Below are 18,927 nucleotides of genomic sequence, written 5' to 3'. Positions count from 1 at the left end.
GTGCATTCCTTTACAGCCCCTATTCATGCATCTAACAAATGCTACTCTCGGCATGATTATGCTCCCTGTGATAGGCTGGAAATTCACAGTATAAAGTGTAGCTGCCAAATCTGCAGAAATAATGTGATGCAATTAACATAACCCAGGATTTAAAAAAAAAGATTTCGAACACTTTGTGGAAACCCTGCGACGAAAAAATACAAGGTTGTTTTAAGAGAACAAAGTAGGACCCTACCCACTATTAACACAGGCTATTTAATAAAGTGGCTGGTAAGTGTACATTAATTGTTTTATTGGTTAGAGCGGAATTTAACTGTAACGTCAATGCTAATGTATAATGCATATCTACAATACTTCTACGATAAAGACATTCTAATTTGCAAGTAAGTACAGTAGATCTATCGCAGTATACAGATCCATTACTGTAAAAGTTTAATTATTTTCCAAAATGCATGAAAAACAAGAATCTGTTATTTGTTAATTATTTTAAACTTTTATGTAATTGAGAAAAGATTTCCAATTTTTACACTGACCAACTTTAACGTATTTAGTGACTAGATATGCCCACGACTTCGTTCACGTGGAATTGAATTGCACACTTCTATGCACGTTTTAAAAAATTTATTATGCCAAAATGTTCAACTGCACACTCATAAGCTTCACCTGTTTAATTTTTAGATGAACTAATGCTTTTTTGCCCATTTTTGCTTGATATAAGTCCGTAGATTCTCAGAAGTCTGTTGTCTTCAAGATACACCAAACATTCCATGTCTGTGAAAACACACTGGTGTAGGGCATGCAGAATGATGCTTGGCACTGTCTTGCTGAAATAAGCATGAACTTTGTCATACTTATTATAGAATGTGTCTTTCTTAAATCTCCATACATGCCAGTTGTACGTGTAAAGGACCAATAACAGTCTGGTGGGTCTGTGATATCTTTGGCAGTAAGACCTTGACGCCCGTCCTTTTATTTCCGAACCTAGCTAAAACTTAAACCTATCTGATCATAACAAACATTTCCATAGTATTTTAGTCCATGTGAGACAAGCTCAAGGCCCTTAATTCCATAATTGATCATCAGTTTGAGTAAGTCAGTCGATTATCAATTAATAATCGGTTTAACTGCACAGTTCTCCTTCGAAGGTCGAGGAAATCAATCAGAAACAAATAAAAATCGTACATTACCATAGGCCTTGGTAGTGATACTGCACCCTACCATAAAGTTTGTCACCCAGAATACAAGTGCTATGTAAGTAACTAGGGCCAAATTCCACAATCCTCGTTCCATGCAAAAAATGCATGCCAAAGTTCAGCTGGGACTGATGAAGGTACATTAAGTCAAACTGAGTTAGAATCTCATGTTATGGTGTATTTAAAACAAATGTAACTTTTTTTTAAATGATTTTTTTGCATTTAAAATCAATTGCTATTTTTTATAACCGACTGCTTGAAATGCACAGGGAATCAACTGATGCTCAGCTGATGATCGCCCCATAAATAGTGTCAAAGGTTCCTAAAGTACTCCCAAGCCCATGCGGCTGTATTGAGCACAAGAGAATATCAGCTTTTCATTCAGTGCCATTAAAGGACTTGAAGTTCATGATGAGCCATGACCAATCCGTGATTTAGTGGAAGCTCCATTAAGACGCAATCATGACACCAGAGATAGGTAAAATCAAATCAGTTATGAACGGCGATTCGTTTACGTACTGATTCATATATCACCACATTGACTCCAAAAAAAATATTTTTTTAAATGATTTACCCAGATCAGTCAGTGACCGGATTTGGCTCTTTTTCATCTTTATCAGCCTTAACTGATCACGTTGGATTTAACCGTTTCTGTGTTGAGTGTGGGAAAATCTCAGTGGCAAAACTGAAATGCATTTTTATGGCGTTCCATTATCAAAAGTTGCATGAGTTAAAAAGACTCAGAATTAGTCTTGAAACCCACTCATTAAAAGCCATGCAGAGCCAAAATAGAAGCAGCATGGCGGCATGCTCAAAATTGCTCAACACGCGCTCAAGACTTTAAAGGCCATTGCGGTAGTAAACTCAACATCATATTGAATGGACTAGATTTAATTACTCATGTTCAATTCATTTGTGAAGCTAAGGTATAAAACTGTTACATGTTAAATTTACACCAGTTTATTATAGCTTAAATATCACAGTTTAACTCAAATATCACAAAAGTTTTCACTGTTAATTTGTATCATCCCAAATTCCCATTTTCTGTGTGTTGTTATGTTTACGAATATTTTTTTGTTTTGTTTTTATTGCATTTTAAAAAATATTCCAATTGTTTCACAAACAGGGTTTGTAAATTAAACACGGGTATTGATGGGCCTACAGTATGTGTGGTGAATGATCGGGTTACAGACATAAAGGTATAGAAAAATTGACTGATTTATTTTTCCAAATATATTATACCAACAAAAAAAAAAAACATACACACAAGAATAAAGTAACACCTTTTATGAAGTCCATGTGGATAACTAAGTTTGGATAGAAGCTTATAACACTAAGGTTAAAGATTTGATTAGATAAAATTAAGATTTTTCACAAACTTTACAGCATGACAGATATTTAGTAATGTCAGCACAGATAAAAGAAAAGGAAAAAGAAAGCCTTACTTGACATGTAACCCTGACCATTGTTCAATGCCACGCAAAAAAAAAAAAAATCAATCCCTGATAGGTAACAATGTACCGGCCATAAACTGACAAAGCATGCATGAGTTTTCTAAAGCGTTTTACTGGGTTTAAGTTACCATGTTCACGTAACTTGTCTTATCCCTTTTAAAGTTTTTATGCAATGTTTTTGTAACACATTAAAACCTCAGCACCTGCGCCACCGCTATGACGGATATGAAACACTGTAAGACAAGGTGAGTTGATTCTGGGGAGAAGATGGTGATTATTGCTGTTATCTCTAGGGAAAAGGGCACGGGCTCTACAATAACAGCCCTTCACACACGTTCTCAGAAGGCCATAAAGAGTCCTTTGAGCACAATGCTCAGTGACATTCAGAGCTGAAGAAAAGCAGGCGCTCGATGCACCCATCGTTAAGGTCATCAGCCTGAGCGGGCTTTCTCTTAACGGCACCTGTAGTTGAAGGCTCACTGCCTAAAAAAGTACTTGTAAGCTGTATCGACATGTGCTAAATGTATATGATACAGGTTATTACATGGAATTAGAACTGGGTAGAGATTACATCACTGCACTTTCTATTTTTAGTTATAGAGACAGACAAAGAAGCCCTTTAAAACTGAAAAGAAGGTCTTACAGCGAGGCACAAAGGAAATTACAGCACCGCAATTTGATTGATTTGAAGAAGCCTTAACCGAAGAGCCTATTATATACACTGTATAAACGACAGATCTGTGAAATATTTGTCCTTTAAAGATACATCAACTGCAAGGCCTCCCTGTGCTTTCCCATTCAAGGAATTTTCTTTATATAATGCATTTGCTTAATGCCTGCCATAGACAACAGATCAAGTAGAGATGATAATGATTAAGCATTAATTAATTAACTGCGTTAAGAATTTAACAAACTAAAAATGCAAAATCAAGCAAAATCATCTTCACAAACAATAATGAAGAAAAAAAAAACTGCCTGAAAGAAGGAAAGTACAGCTGACACGTATTTAGTGAAGTAAACTCTTCCATTTCGTTCCGTTAATCGTGACACGAGGCTCTGCGGTAAATCATACGTGATACGATGAATGGTATATGACAGCCTATCAAGAATTAATAATTCATATTTGTCTGTGGAAAGTTCTTGGGATACAAATGGGTCTGAAAACACTTAAGTAACTTTAACTTGCCAAAAACATTTCCTTCCTAATAAAAGTAAACACAGATTACGTGCTGTGTAAACTCATCTGCGTTTTGTTTTGTCACCCCTCAACACCCCCTCAACCTCCCCCCAATAAACTCTCCTGGGTTTCTAAAAAAGCAATAAAAAAGTCTCTTTTAAAAAGTTAGGAGATTTTAAATAAACTTCAAAGATCACCGTAAACAAGATCTTACATACAATGAGCTTTGATGAGCAATGATTTTATAAAGCTTTGTTTTTACTCTAAACTAAACTTGCATCTTGGCCTATGAAATGGTTTTAAGTAGCAGAATCTTGAACACGCTATGTGCCTCATAAACAGGAAAAAAAGAGGTACATGAGCATTCTCATTGCTGAGAAATTTAAATAGATCACGTTTGCATGTAAAAATTTAATAAAGTTACAAAGGTTTTTTAAAAAAGTACATAATATGTGCATATGTCTATAATATGAACAATGTTCCCTTTGTAACTATCTGACATTACCCATTTACCGTACTCAATTGCTCACTGAATACTAATAGGACAGTCATAAAACAGTCAGGCTATAAGACAGTCAGTCTATGCAATTAGCCTATAAATGCACCTACTATGTCATTCTGGTCAACACACAGGTTACACAGTCCGTCAGAGGCCCTGCACTGTCATCCACAATAGTGGTGGAATTTTTTATAGTTTAAAAATAAGCAGATTTGGCCCGTCACATGTCAACACACCCCAGACTGTAGTGTTCGTCTCTGGCCTCTTCATGACTCATGCTGGACTGTGTACTGTCTGACTATTTCAAGGGCTACATTTCAAGTAGTGCAATATGGATCTGTGCATTTATTTAAATCGCATTAATGTATTAAATTATATATAAAAAAGATAGTTTATTACATTTGTGACCTGTAATTAGAGCTGCAAAATATGATTACAAAAAAAAAAGCATATTGTCAATACAGGGAGTCTCCAACTTACAAACATTCGAGTTACGAATTTCCGCAGATACCAACAGAGCGCGGTTCTATGAACATTCGTAGATGGGAACAAATCACGGCAGTACCTTACATGTATTGTACAAAAAATAGACAATAGTTATTTATCACCTAAAAAGTATTACAAAAAATAAATACTCAAATTATTAGCAAACACAAATTTCTTACTATGCATATATTACATGCAATACATTGTAGCATTGAGATTAAATTAGTGCACAGGTGCAAATTGCGATTAATTGTGCAGCTGCATGCTTTTCGCTTTCTGCACATGGTTAGCTTTTTTTGCAAAAGTCTTTAAGCAGGTCACTAAGGGGAGTGACCAACAACACACAATGAGTTTAAAGTTAAAGAGTTTAATACTTCCGTTTTTCATGTTCTCTCTATTACTGCTTAAATTATTTATTTTTTTATTCCATTACATTTAGGCATTTTGGCAGATGCCCTCATCCAGAGCGACCTACATTTTTTAACTAATTCCAAAGAATTTATAGCCTAAAAGAAGTTTACGTTCAATGCCCAAAATAATAAATATTTTACATAAATTTTGGAAACTGGCTGCTTTTTGCCTACCTGGGATAATGAGGAAGAGTACTTGTGGTGAGTTAGAGTTTTTGGGAGCTGTGTGCAGGTCTCTGGGACCATATTTAAGCAGCTCAGTGACAGCACCTCTGCAGTAGACATACTCCACAGCTGCATCCTCTTTCTGGCATCCAGACTTCAGGCTGCCCATTACATTAGATGGACCTCCACAGCCAGATGGCGGGCCTAAACACACACACATGCAAAACAGAGTCAAGGTTTTTGTCTTCAATTATCGAGTCATGGTTTTAATTTTTTTTTTATTAGTTCAAATAATACTATACAAACGCCTTTTCCTACTACATTGCCAAAAGCAAGGAGACTGAACAGTGGATGCAAACAGCTATTTGGGATTCAGGCCTGCCACCCTGCTCCAGGCTCACTCATTGACTCACACTGGTATACTAAAAGCCTCAGAGCATGGACAAGCTTAGTATCACGGAATTAACTTGTATAATGTGTAATGGAATTTGTTCACTAAAAACAAAGTTAAAAAAGTTAATGTACTCATTTACATCCTGAAAATATAAAGCTTTTGATCAGTGTTGTGAATCTAAAATAAAACAGACAACTTTTTACAAGAGAGTACTGGTTTTCTACAAACTGTGAATTTTAAAGACTGCAGAAAGCATTACATTCATACAATGAAAGAGACCTGAATAAACACAAATGTGTAAATTTTAACCTTTTTTTTTTTAAATAAATTCTTCTGGATAAACTGGCTTTACATGAGACAGCACTGGGGCTTATTGGTTAATGCTGTCTTCTTGCACCTCCAGTTCCTGGGTTTGATTCCCGTACATGGTGGGTTTCCTCTGAGTGTTTCTAAAAACATGCAAATTAGGATGACTGTCGTACACAAATTGCCCATAGAGTGTAAATGAGCATGTGACAATCACTGTGTGTGTATATGTGTGTGCCCTGCAATAGATTGGCACCCTGTCCAGGGTGTACCCAGCCTCATGCCCTAAGTCTCCTGGCATAGGCTCCAGGCGTTCCCACAACCCTGTATACTGGGTAAAGAGGTATAGACAATAAGTAAGTGGCTTTACATGACATTTCTGCATGGTAATGGATGGAGGGATGGATGGATAGATAGATAGATAGATAGATAGATAGATAGATAGATAGATAGATAGATCCTTTATTGATCTGAAAGAAAATTCCAGATAGATGTGATGATCTGATTCAGTCATCTTCAAATTATATAGAGAACTAATAATTGGAAATAGTGAATTTTAATATGAAACCACTAGAATAAATTCCACAAGAATTTATTATGAAAAAAATACACATGAAATTATTAAATCAAATGTTATTGCTGGCAACTTGTTTTTCTGGTTTGCTTCTCTCTTTCTCGTTCTCTCCAATGTTTTCCTTCTAGTTTTCTTCAATTATTGTGCTTTTTGATGCTCAGCATAGTCTTTATTGGTATAAGCACACGTAGTTGTCTAGCATTTTTCTGTATCACAAACCATACAAATTGTGCCCACTTTTTCTTCCCATGGTAAGGTTTAATTATAGATAAAATTAAGCCAGTTAGCCAGTTCTTATAATGGACAATTATCAGAGTCATTATTATCAATGCACAGATTTAAAAGTAGATAATTTGGTCACATTTGGTACAGGGACTTGTTTTTCTTTTTGCTATTGGCTGTGCTAATAAATAACTTCTGCATCATTTGGAATGCATCTTTTATGTATAACATAAAGCGCCTTGAAAATTCAGCTTTTCTGACCTTAAGAAGCCACAAATCAATAATAATTTCTTGCAGTGTTACAAAGCATTAGTAACATCTGTAAAAGTAATTATGCTTGCTAATTGTCTTTATTTCAGAATAATGACATAGCAACTAATTATTATTCTGTAATGGAAAGCATCGTCCTGGATAACATGGGTTAGGGGTATGCAATTTATACAGTTATTCATTCATTTATTCTTTACAGTACATGTACTGTATTTATTGGGTCTATCATGAAATACTTCTTCTTTTAATACTCTTAATTTTTATTGTGTTTCCTAATGTAATTCTCAGTGCTTTTTAATTTATGTTTTTGTCATTTACAATGTTATACCTTAAAACATGTAAAGACTCATTCATTAATATAATAAAGTAGTCACCTATTTCCTATTTCTGAGTCTTTAGGGGAAATGCCACTCTTAATCCTCTGTAACATCAGTTCTACTCAATTTCAGAATCAATTCTAATTTAATTTGACCAAATTTCAGGATCACACAGACATTGTGTTATACGTCACGACTCTCCTTACCGTTAAAGAATTTTGCGTCGTTTTGGATGGCGAGACAGTTTAGTAAAATGGTTTTCCTAAAAACTTCCAGTCTCCTCCTTAATACAAATATCATAGCAAGAAATGAAGATTATGTTGAACACACGCTTCCGTGTTTGTCTTCTTCTAGACCCCCGAATTGCTGCTAATTAAACAGTTGGTCTTTATTGCTGCCACCTGCTGTTTGGATGCAGTAAATATACATTGTTCTGTCTCATACTGTACTGTATATTCAAGTAACTCATTATTAAGACTTTCCTATAATATCACAAAAACAATATCTGTTTAAAGATAGTCCTGGTGGTCATTTTTATTAGTGCAGCTACTATGATGAAACAGAGGAATTCAGTGCTTTCTGAATGAATATTAGAGATTAAAATCAGCCGTTCAAAATATCAGCATCAGCATAACCTAGGTTGATCACTGATTACCTGACTAGCTTGTAGATTTAATAAAAAAAAAAAAAAAAAGCAAAATCCATCTGCACTGAATCTTTCAGGCATGTTGTCATTTTTCTTCTAGGTTCCTGACGATAAAGATGTTACTCAAAACTTACAATTAAAGAAAATTTCAAATTAGCTAAACTCACTCACTTACCCACCCATTATTTTTTTTTTACAGCGTCTGGGTGTTCGAAGCCTATCCCAGGAGACTTAGGGCATGAGGCAGGGTACACCCTGTCCAGGATGTCAATCCATCGCTATCTATCTAATAAAACTCTTATAAAGATAGAAAATGTAACAAATAAGTGTCTGTGGCCCTCCTGTCATGTCCAGTCAAGTCAAGTGAGCTTTTACTGTAATTTTAACCATATACAATTCAGTAAATAGTGAACCAGTGAATTTAGTGAGAGAACCAGTGTTTACTGTACATACAACAAATTAAAAACCTATCTATCTAAGACACCTTTTTTTAGCTGACTAGCTAAAATGACAAGTTAACACCATGAATTACCTGAACTGTCTAAGAACTATACAAAAAATAAAAAAGACAGAATAAGACAACATAAGACAGCGTGCACTTGCAAATTTGCAAACAAGAGCAACAACATGACACAATGCAATACTCTGATAGTGAGTTGAGGTAGTGCAAATAGATTCACGATGAGATGATAGATTTTTATTTTTTTTTTATTTTTTTTAAGGTAAACAGTTATTTTTGGAGATTGTCATGCAGAGGTTGTCAGATTGTCAGTGTTTTGCTACAGCTGTCATGTCTGAGATAACCGAGAGAGGTAAGTGTAATTGTTGTGTGATCTCTGTGTATGTGCACGTGCCCCTTTCAGGATGCATCTTCGCCTTTTGCCCTGAGTCCCCTGGGAATGACTTCACGCCGCCTGCAACGTTGAGTAAATTGTAACAAATTTAACTGAAAAGCTAGAATATAAGCTGCGTTGTTTAGCTAGGATGCTGATACCAATCAAATGAAAAGTTTTATTTTTTTTTATGATCATCTTATATTAATTAGTTATGTACATTTTACATTAACATACCATACCTTTAGAATACATTTAGCATCCCTCAGTATGTCTTTACTGTGCCACTGAACATGCACTTTAATAGTTTTTCCACCTGTGGTACTCCATTTATTTATTTATGTATTTATTTATTTGAAATACTATTTTTCACAGAAAAAAAAATCTGACTTAAAAACAAAAGATTATTAAAATCTGATTCTGCAGTCACAGAATGTAATATGTTGCTGACCTTTTGGGGGAAATGTTAAATAATTTGCAAAACACACTGTTAGGGTTTTCTGACATTGTGTGCACTTTTCCATACATCTATCGCTTATTTCTCTCTTTGTTCAATGTCATATGTCCAGAAATCCACCCCCTCGCTGTGCTTTCTTATTCCTTATAATGCTAATAGTTCATATGGCTAACTAGAACCCTTTTGTTCTAAATGGAACATGTTAATGTGTTCCCAGTGGTCTGTTGGTCTCTGGATCTCCATAAGATTCAGTACACAGTATTCAGTACATACAATACAATCTTTTGATGAACATGACGTACTGTACTTTTTTTTTTCTTTTCTTTTTTGCTGAAAATAACCAGAGAACTTTTTAACATCCATCGCGTTTGCACGACTGTGGCTCCCTCATGACAGTAAGTATAAAAAGACATGGCAGACACATTAAGCAATAATTCTTACTTTAATTAACTTCAAGCTTAACACACATCAAGAAACTTTTCTGAACTGCAAACAAATTATTAAGCAGTATTTAATTTGTACCAGAACACCAAATGAGAGGTGATCCAGAAGACACAGCGAGGAAAAAAGTCCTGGAACAAAAACACAGCAATGCTCCAAACACTTCACATTATACAATACAATCATTTATGGCTAATAACATTGCTCTGGCGGGCTATGGTACAGATAAGAATTACAATCTCAACACTTCAGCAATGTTGTGTGCGCACTATACTGTAGGTGTCAGCTGCTCAACTTATACAGTAGCAGTCAACTGCTCAAAAATTATTCTCAGAGTTTGGAGAAAAGACTGCTTGGAGGCTTTTTTACCATGCATGACTTAATGTTAAGTTTTGTTTTATAATAGTGCTTCCGGACACATTTTTTTCACTAGTGGCATAGACTCTGGTTGGATAAGAATGGGTGGCATTTAGAAGTTTAGATAAACTCATCATTAAACTGAATGGCATGTCAACATTAGGCTTGCTAAGATTTTTTTTAACTGGCCTTTTTTTTCAGGCAGAATTCTTCTACAACATAAATCAAAATTATACCGAAAATTCAATTTTTTTCATGCCGAAAGATATAATAATAATAATAATAATAATAATAATAATAATAATAATAATAACATAATAATAATAATAATAATAATGATCACATATACTGCATATACTGTATTGCACAACTAATATTTTGTTGAATATCCCTTGGGAACGTATATCATTATACACATCAAATGGCTTTTGGCAGAACCTTGACTAGATATTTGACCACCCTTTTTTGGCATAATTGTTAGTGCTCAGTTAAATGTGTTGGTTTTTGAGCCCAAACCCAAATTTTTAAGCACAGAAAGTCTTCCCATTTCATTATTCGATCCACTTTGTGCAATTCAGCAAATCCACTGGCAGCAAAGCAGCCACAAAGATAAAGCTACCACCATCATGCTTAACACTTGGTACAGTGTTCTTTACTCCTACTCCTTTAATCCTGCTCCAAACGTTCCTATAGAAGGCTTCTGCTTTTTTCATGGGGTCAGCTGCACAAAAGTGTCAATTTTGGAATAGGGGCTTCTTTGTTGAACAACAGACTTTCGGACATTAGTGATTTAGAAACTTGCTTGTCTAACATTGGCGGCCTTGGTGGTTCCTGCCCATCCAAACCAATTTTCTCTTATCTGATAGTGACAGGTTCAGTCTTCTTTCAGTCCTTGGCCAAGTGGCTACGGCAACTAGCACTTACAGTACATACAATTGTTTGATGTTGGACTCTGCATTAGTTTAGCTTTGTGTCCGATGATTTCTAAATGGCCTTGAGTTTGGCAAAGACTTTCCTTCTGTTAAACATATGTTGAACAATTATGCATATTGTTTCATGTGTTCTTTGGTTCTCCTACAGTTAATTTTTTATGTGTTCTTCTTGTTTCACTGAAATACTTTTCTGGGACTTCATCTCAACCATGGTACACAAAATCATATGCATTGGTGGAGGCAAAGACGTATAGGAATTTTTTTATTGCTTTTCAAATGGTCAAGTCCCAATCACAGTTTCTTTATGGGCTGTGTGCAGTCACATTTTAAAATGACAAGTGACCAGTGATTAAATTTCCATAATATTTTAGGTACAGTCATTCAGTGATAACTTATTAAGTAGTCAGTTAATGCTACCAGGCCTTCTACTGTTCCTGGTGGATATATGAGTGATATTTTCTGCCCCCTTTTCAAGATACGGACATGATTTCCTTTCTGTCAGAGAGTCCAAACATACAAACCAGTTTAAAATATCATATACTTTACCTTACATATTACAGTGATATAACAGCTAATGCACATGAATAAGGATTAGTGCTTACCAGGGGGACAATAGCAAAAGTGACAAATTGCAAATTGACATGCACAATTAAAATAAGAAAAAGAATAAAATGCAAGCTTCCATTTGGTTTTACTTTGTAGGCCTCAATTAAATATGTCAAGAATTCCATGCCCTTAATCTGACATCCAGGAGTCCCTGTCTCATCAATAATACTGAGGTTTTCCTGGAAACATGCATGAAGTCCAACCACACTCAGTCAAAATCATTTTGGCACATCTGTTGAGAATACTGGAGAACATTTAGGGCACCTGTGAAAACACAATATTAAAATATCAAGAACATTTTCTGGAGACTCCAACATTTAAACATAAAAAGGACATAATATAAAGTATTTCCTGCATACTGTACATGTTGATGGGTGACAGTATAATTTTTTTTTCACTGGTTAATAAAAAGTTTAAAATAATAAAATAATACTTATAATAAATTAATCATTTAAAAACACCAATGTTTCATATGCAAAAGCACAACATTGTAACAGTACAGTACACAGACCATCTATAACATTAACATTTTCTAATATTGATACAATATTGTAAAGATCCTCCTTGTACCAGCACAACACCTCTGAGCCATTGAGGCATGGACTCCACAAGAACTCTGAAGGTGTGCTGTGGTATCTGGCACCAAGACATTAACAGCAGATCATTTATATCCTGTAAGCTGCAAGGTGAAGCCTTCATGAATTACACTTGTTTGTCCAGCACTTCCAGCACAGATGCCAAGTCAGAATGAGGTCTGGGAAATTTGGAGGCCAAGTCAACACTTTAAAATTTTTTGTCATGTTCCTGAAATGATTCCTGGACTGTTATTGCAGTAGGGCAGGATGCATTATCCTGCTGAAAGAGGCTCCTGCAGTTAGGGAATTGCTTAAAGGTGTACTTGGTCTAAAACAATGTTTAGGTAGGAGGTTTAAGTCAAAGGAGCATCCACATGAGCTATTTATTTTTTTTATTTTTACTAAAGTCAATCTCTTTATAATCAGACCAGACGGGCTAGCCTTTATTCCCCAGTTGTACCATCAAGTCCTGGGCCCCCATGACCTGCTGACCAGTGCAGTGCACACTTTGTCCTTCCTTTGACCATGTTTCATATGCACCAACTTTTGCATACTGGGAATATCCCTCAAGATCTGCTATATTGTAGGTACTCTGAACAAATAATCTAGCCATCATAATCCGATCCGTATGAGTTCTTATTTTCTTGCTTCAATCAGCTTTGAAAACTAACAATTCTTTTGCTGCCCCTGTTAGGTACCTTTGTAATGAGCCATTTAATCTCATTCACTTCATCTGTCAGTGGTTTTAAATTATGGCTAATTGGTATTTTCAAAAGTTTAGAGTGATAAGTCTAATAAATTGAAATAGAATTTGAATTTAGTAATTTATTTTTTTTTTTTTAATTTCCAATGTGGCAGACAGCAGTACATCACCCTCGCTCTTGACTGCAGTGCCCCTGTATGCTGTTTTGACCCCTCTGCTCTACTCCCTATTCATGTTTCACACAACTTTGTGGTCATACACCAATCTATGTCTGCAAGACATCTACACCAGGTGGTGCATTACTGAAGCAGTTAAGATATTAAAAAAATCATTTATAAAAGGTATTTTCTTGTTTTGCACACTTTAGGCATTATCCCTTATTTTGATTGTTATGCACAGTCTTCAGATATGCCACATCTTAGTATTACAGCCTTTTGTAGCCGCTACAAATGGACGCAAATACGCCTTTGAGTCTTAAATCTTGAAAGGCCATAAGAATTTGGGATGCGTCAGGATGGGTGAGACATGTTTAACAGCTTGGTCATTTAACTTTAACATCTTGGTGATCTTTAAGAGGCACATGAGAACAATTGAACTGAATTCTTTATTGAACCTTGACTTGGGTTTTCCATTTTACTTTTGCAGCAGCCAGTCCAGGTGGATGGAAAGATCAACAAAGGAATTCAGAGACACCTTATGCAATCTCTAAGATTATATTGTGGTTGAAACCCACAAACTGCTGCTTGGTGCACTGACTCATTCCATCTCCAACAACTCCAACAACACATACTCAGCTGGGCTTTGTTGGCTTTGTGAGACAGTCAAGAGTTGTTGTCTGAAAGAAAATTTGAACTGATAGCTCAACTGTGCCCCACCTCACAGAAGGCTGGGGGTTCAAGCTCTGGGACCAGCAAGCTGCCACTGGTCAGCTTCTGGTCTAAGGGTGCCATATTATTACTCGTCTTGTGCTCTGACCTTAGCTTCCTAACAAGCTGGGTGTGTGAATAAGAAAATTAAATGTAAAAAAAGTAAAGTGATGTGAAATATATGTGACAAATAAAATATTCTTCTTTTATTTCTTCTTCTTCTTCTTCTTCTTCTTCTTCTTCTTCTTCTCAGATGTAATTCATGCAGCCCAACCTCAGGACTGGTCCACATTATTGGATCTGCACAATATTTCCAGCATACTTCCAAATGTACAGTATGTGAATGCCTGAGCATGACCCCCAGATGTGAGGCCTTCGCCGAACCTCTAAGTCACATGTTTAAGGTACACAATTGCCTAGAATGTCTTTGTATGCTGTATTTCCACTCACTGAAACTAGAGGGCGTAGCCAAAATTTTTTCCAACATAACAATTCCTCTAAACGCAAAAAATGCCCCTGAACAGAGGCTTGATCTGAACATCACTTACTCACTCATCTTCTAAACCGCTTTATCCTTTATTCAGGGTCGCAAGGACCTGGAGCCTATCCCAGGAGGCTTAGGGCACGAGGCAGGGTACACCCTGGATAGGGTGCCAATCCATCGCAGGGCACACACACTCACACACCCATTCACACACTGTGGGCAATTTGGAAACACCAATTAGCCTAACCTGCATATCTTTGGACTGTGTGAGGAAACCGGAGTACCCGGAGGAAACCTACCAAGCACAGGGAGAACATGCAAACTCCATGCACACAGAGAAGGGAATCAAGCCTGGCCGGGAAACGAACCCGGACCCCGGAGGTGCAAGTGCTAACCACTACATCACCGCGCCGTCCCACCACTGATCCTTTTTTTTTTTTTTGGAATGCCCAACCTCACTACTGCTCTTTTGGAAGTTTGCACACAAATCCCTGCAAAATCCCTCCTAGAAGATTTTATTGAGGCGGTCATAGCAGATAAAAATGCGTGGTGTGTGGGTTGTCATAAAAATGCCCTTCTGGCCATATTTTTTACATTATTATCATCACGGATGCTTTTTGAGATTTGTCTGTCAATGAAAAACATTTTAATACAAAGGTCTACACTTTGGCCTATCTCAAGCACACCTGGATTTCCATAAAAGTTATAATTCTTCTATAGGAGAATTATAAGGAGGCTATAGGCATCAAGACACGGCATCTATACATGGATGACATATAGGCATCTACAGTATACATGATGATGCACTCATAAGTACTCCTACTTAGTAGCAATACATATTTTTCTTTCTTTGCTCACATCACTGAGCTTGGTCTCACTGTGAAGACTGAAAAACACTGCCTTACAATGAGATAGGTCACACAGTTTATATCATGGAAAACTATAATTACTGAGATGATGCTCCACAATGTCACTCCGGTGTGTAGCTGTCTGTTGGACTCTCAGGCTGCTATAAATGGTACTGGATTCTACTCAGGATGCTGGGTATGCTACTGTAACAGCCGCCTCAGAGGTAACTATCTTGAACTGACTTGAATTAAGAGATTTTTCTTATGTTGAAATCATTCCATAAGTGGTTGGAACCTCGTCAAATTGATCCAGTGAACTGCCAAAACTTTCTGTCCCTATTCAGGGACTAGGACAGCTGAGCAGAATCAAGCCTTCATCTACACTATTATGGAGTGTCACAGTATGGTGGACATCAGATCTCAGGCTGTTCACAAACCTGTTATACTGTAAATTTTCTAAAGGAAATAAAGGTCACTCCATCTGCCAGGTATCCTAAAAGTTTGACATAGGATCGCCACCTCGAGTTAGGGTCTATTTAGGCCCCTTTAAATGGGTTTCTCTAAAACAAAATAGAACATTTGAATGATTTAGAGATTAACCTTGCATTGTTTTTTTTAAGATAAAAAGAGTTTTTTGTGTTGTTCCCCAAACTACAACCAGCTGACTGTCTGATTAGTTTTGGTTAGCCAAGTTCAGCTGCTTAATGGGAGTTTAGCTATTTCAATAGAACATTAAACTTTATATACAGTTACCTCATTCTGACTCATATCTTCCATTTTTACTTCATTGCAATCTCTGTCTCATCATTTAATTTTACGGTTACCAACATAAATGCGGCAGATGACTGATTGATTGGTTACAGGCTAATTTCTGAGTTTGAAAACTCTGAAAAGATGTTCTTTTCGTCTGGAAATCCTTAACACTACACCACAGGCCTAATTAACATGCAATTTTTTTATCCATATACATCTTTAACTTTAATCCATGCAGAACGTATTGTACATAACAGTAAGTTAAGTTGAGGGTGAAACCAAGACAGGTGGAAACACTACCTTACCGTGATTGCAGTGGTGCTCTAATATATCAGGCTACGCAACACACAATGTAATACATGAAGCACTAGGTTTGTAGCAATTTGTTGAACCTGGCACAACAGTCCTGGAACCATGATGTAATGTGGCTTGTCCAGTAGAATTGATCAATCTAAACTAAGCTTTAATATTAGCTTGCCTGACACTGTGAAAGTTTGTCTAAAGCATATGTTGCTATAGTAACTACACAGGTCATAAAATAAGGTTTCACTGGGGAACTGAAATTGAAGGAAGTTATATACACTTTTTAAAGTAATCCTGTGTCTTGGCAATAATGGAGTAAAAAATTTTTTATCATTTTTCATACCCGCTTGTCCTGTGTAGACTAGAGACCTGGATCCTATCCCAGGGAGCTCAGGGCACAAGGCAGTAAATGCCCCAAGGCTTCTGAAATAGGCTTTAAGTCCACCAAAACCCTGTATACCAGATAAAATGATATAAACAATGAGTGAGCTGAGAGTGAGAGTGAGGGTTCCATTGACTTTTTGGTCATCAGTCTAAAGTCAATACCCTTTTTAATTCAGTAAAAAAAAGGAAAAACGGACATCCCTGCATTACATTACAAGTCCTTTTCGGGACTGCATACTTTGTAACGAACCGTTTACTTTGTAAAGCACATTTGGGGTTTCAGAGTATTTCTAAAATGGTTGTCGTTCTAAAAGTTCTCTGAGAAGGACTTTTAATAAATCAGCTTTTGGGTTTAGGTGGCACAGTGGTGTAGTGGTTAGCAGTGTCGCCTTGCACCTCCAGGTTTGATTCCCGGCTAGGCTGAATTCCTGTCCCTGTGTGCATGGAATTTGTATGTTCTTCCTATGGTGGGTTTACTCCGGTTGATTCCCAAAAACCTGCAGATTAGGCTAATTGGCGTTTCCAAATTGGCCATAGTGTATGAGTGTATGTGTGTGCCCTGTGATGGATTGACACCCTGTCTAGGATGCACCCTGCATTGTGACCTAAGTCTCCTGAGATACAGTAGGCTCCGAGCACCCCCGTGACCCTGAATACAGGATGAAGCAGTATAGACGATGAGTGAGTGAGATTTTGGGTTCTTGGCCACCCTCTTGAACTAGTGCATTTTAGCAAATGCCTTACATTCTTCAATGATGGAGCTACTGTGTCATGCACACTCAGAGCGCGACCGGCACTAGGACCCGGAAGTAAGGCGGTCGCGAACCAGGAAGTATAAAAAGGGTAAACAAACCTCTACACTCTGCTCAGTCATTTGAGTTCGCCCATGTCGCCTCGGACCGTTTCACCGAACCGTGAGTACTCACCCTCTTGGGTTTACTTCCAGATTGAGTGTGTGTTTATAGGACGCGGGTTAGATTTGTGTCTCTCCCTTGCTCCCCATTTGTGAGAGTCCTTAGATCAAATAGCGTGATTATCCTGCCTATTCGTGTCACTCCGCGTTTGGGTTTACCATTCACGCTACAAAGGGCTAACCGCTAAAGCTACGTCTTCTGTTCTCCTCGGGTTAGTTCATGACAGAATGACTGAGCCTTCCGCGGTAAACCCAGCGGAGCACGCGCGTCTTTGCGATGTGGTGGATCGGCATGCCAAGCTAATCGACAAGCTAACCGGAGATCTTACTACTCTGTGCCGGAGCATCCGAGACGTCGCGGCCTTGCGCCGCGAGGTAGCGGAGCTTCGGCGGGAGAACGCGGATCTCCGCGCAGCTGTTGCTGGCGCGGCTAGCCGGCCCCCCGCTGCGGAGGCCGCGGCGCCGCATCAACCCCCCCCCCCTCCTTCTGACGTTTTTCTCGCGCTTCCAGATAAATGGAATGGCACGGACGGGAAATGTAGTGTGTTTTTGACAGCGCTAGATCTGGTGTTTGAGTTTAATTCCACCAAATACTCCACCGATCGGCTACGCATTGCTCTTCTCGTCTCGTTGCTAACTGGGCAGGCAGCTGAGTGGGCCACGGCGGTACTGCGCTCCGACTCAGACACAGCGCACTCCTACAATGAATTCTCACGTCAACTACAGCTCACTTTTGAACATCCTGCTGGTGAGGTGGAGATCGGTACCAAGCTTTATCACTTGCGGCAGGGAGAGTCGTCCGTGAGTCGCTACACGGCGGATTTCCGAACCCTCGCCATCCAGACCACCTGGGGAGATGCCGCCCTCCGCACGACTTACTTCGAGGGACTGGCGTCTCGCATTAAGGATGAGCTAGCCGGACGAGAGTTGCCCGCGACCCTGGAGGGTCTCATCCAATTGGCCCTCCGGATTGACCAACGCATGCTCTCGCGCCCGAAGCCAGCTCCTCGGACCCTGCCGCCCTCCATGTCCTCGCCCACCTTCTTCACCCCGGCCCCGGTTTTCGACGCCCGATCTACCGTCACTTCTACAACCACCGGACCTGCCGGATCTCCACCTCCCGCCGTGGTTAACACAGGAGCCGGGGAACCCATGCAATTAGGACGCGCCTCCTTGACCGCTGAAGAACGGGAGCGACGATTTAAGGAGGGACTCTGTGCCTATTGTGGGTCAGCGACGCACCACCGAGCTATCTGTCCAGTTCGACCGGGAAACGGCCAGACCCGGTGAGGAAGGAGGACCACTCGCCGGGTCATATCCAACTCTCCTCCACTTCGACCGATTCCTCCCGTCTCACGG

The 18,927-nt window shown here is 38.3% G+C and overlaps 1 protein-coding gene across 1 annotated transcript in view; it reads right to left on the bottom strand.

Moving 5' to 3' along the window:
• The window catches only part of ldah (lipid droplet associated hydrolase), a 56,637-nt gene extending 48,845 nt beyond the window's left edge, over positions 1-7,792 (bottom strand). The window contains exons 1-2 of the mRNA XM_053510463.1: positions 7,674-7,792; positions 5,394-5,588 (exon numbers count right to left, since the gene is read on the bottom strand). Coding sequence (XP_053366438.1) covers positions 5,394-5,588; positions 7,674-7,767 — 289 coding nt within the window. The 5' untranslated portion in view covers positions 7,768-7,792. The remainder of the gene's footprint in view (positions 1-5,393; positions 5,589-7,673) is intronic.
• Positions 7,793-18,927: the final 11,135 nt, after the last annotated feature.

This window comes from Clarias gariepinus, chromosome 13 (genome assembly GCF_024256425.1).
Source record: "Clarias gariepinus isolate MV-2021 ecotype Netherlands chromosome 13, CGAR_prim_01v2, whole genome shotgun sequence".
Lineage (NCBI taxonomy): Eukaryota > Metazoa > Chordata > Actinopteri > Siluriformes > Clariidae > Clarias > Clarias gariepinus.
The sequence above is the reverse complement of the archived record's forward strand: the minus strand, read 5'-3'. Positions and strand labels throughout refer to the sequence as shown.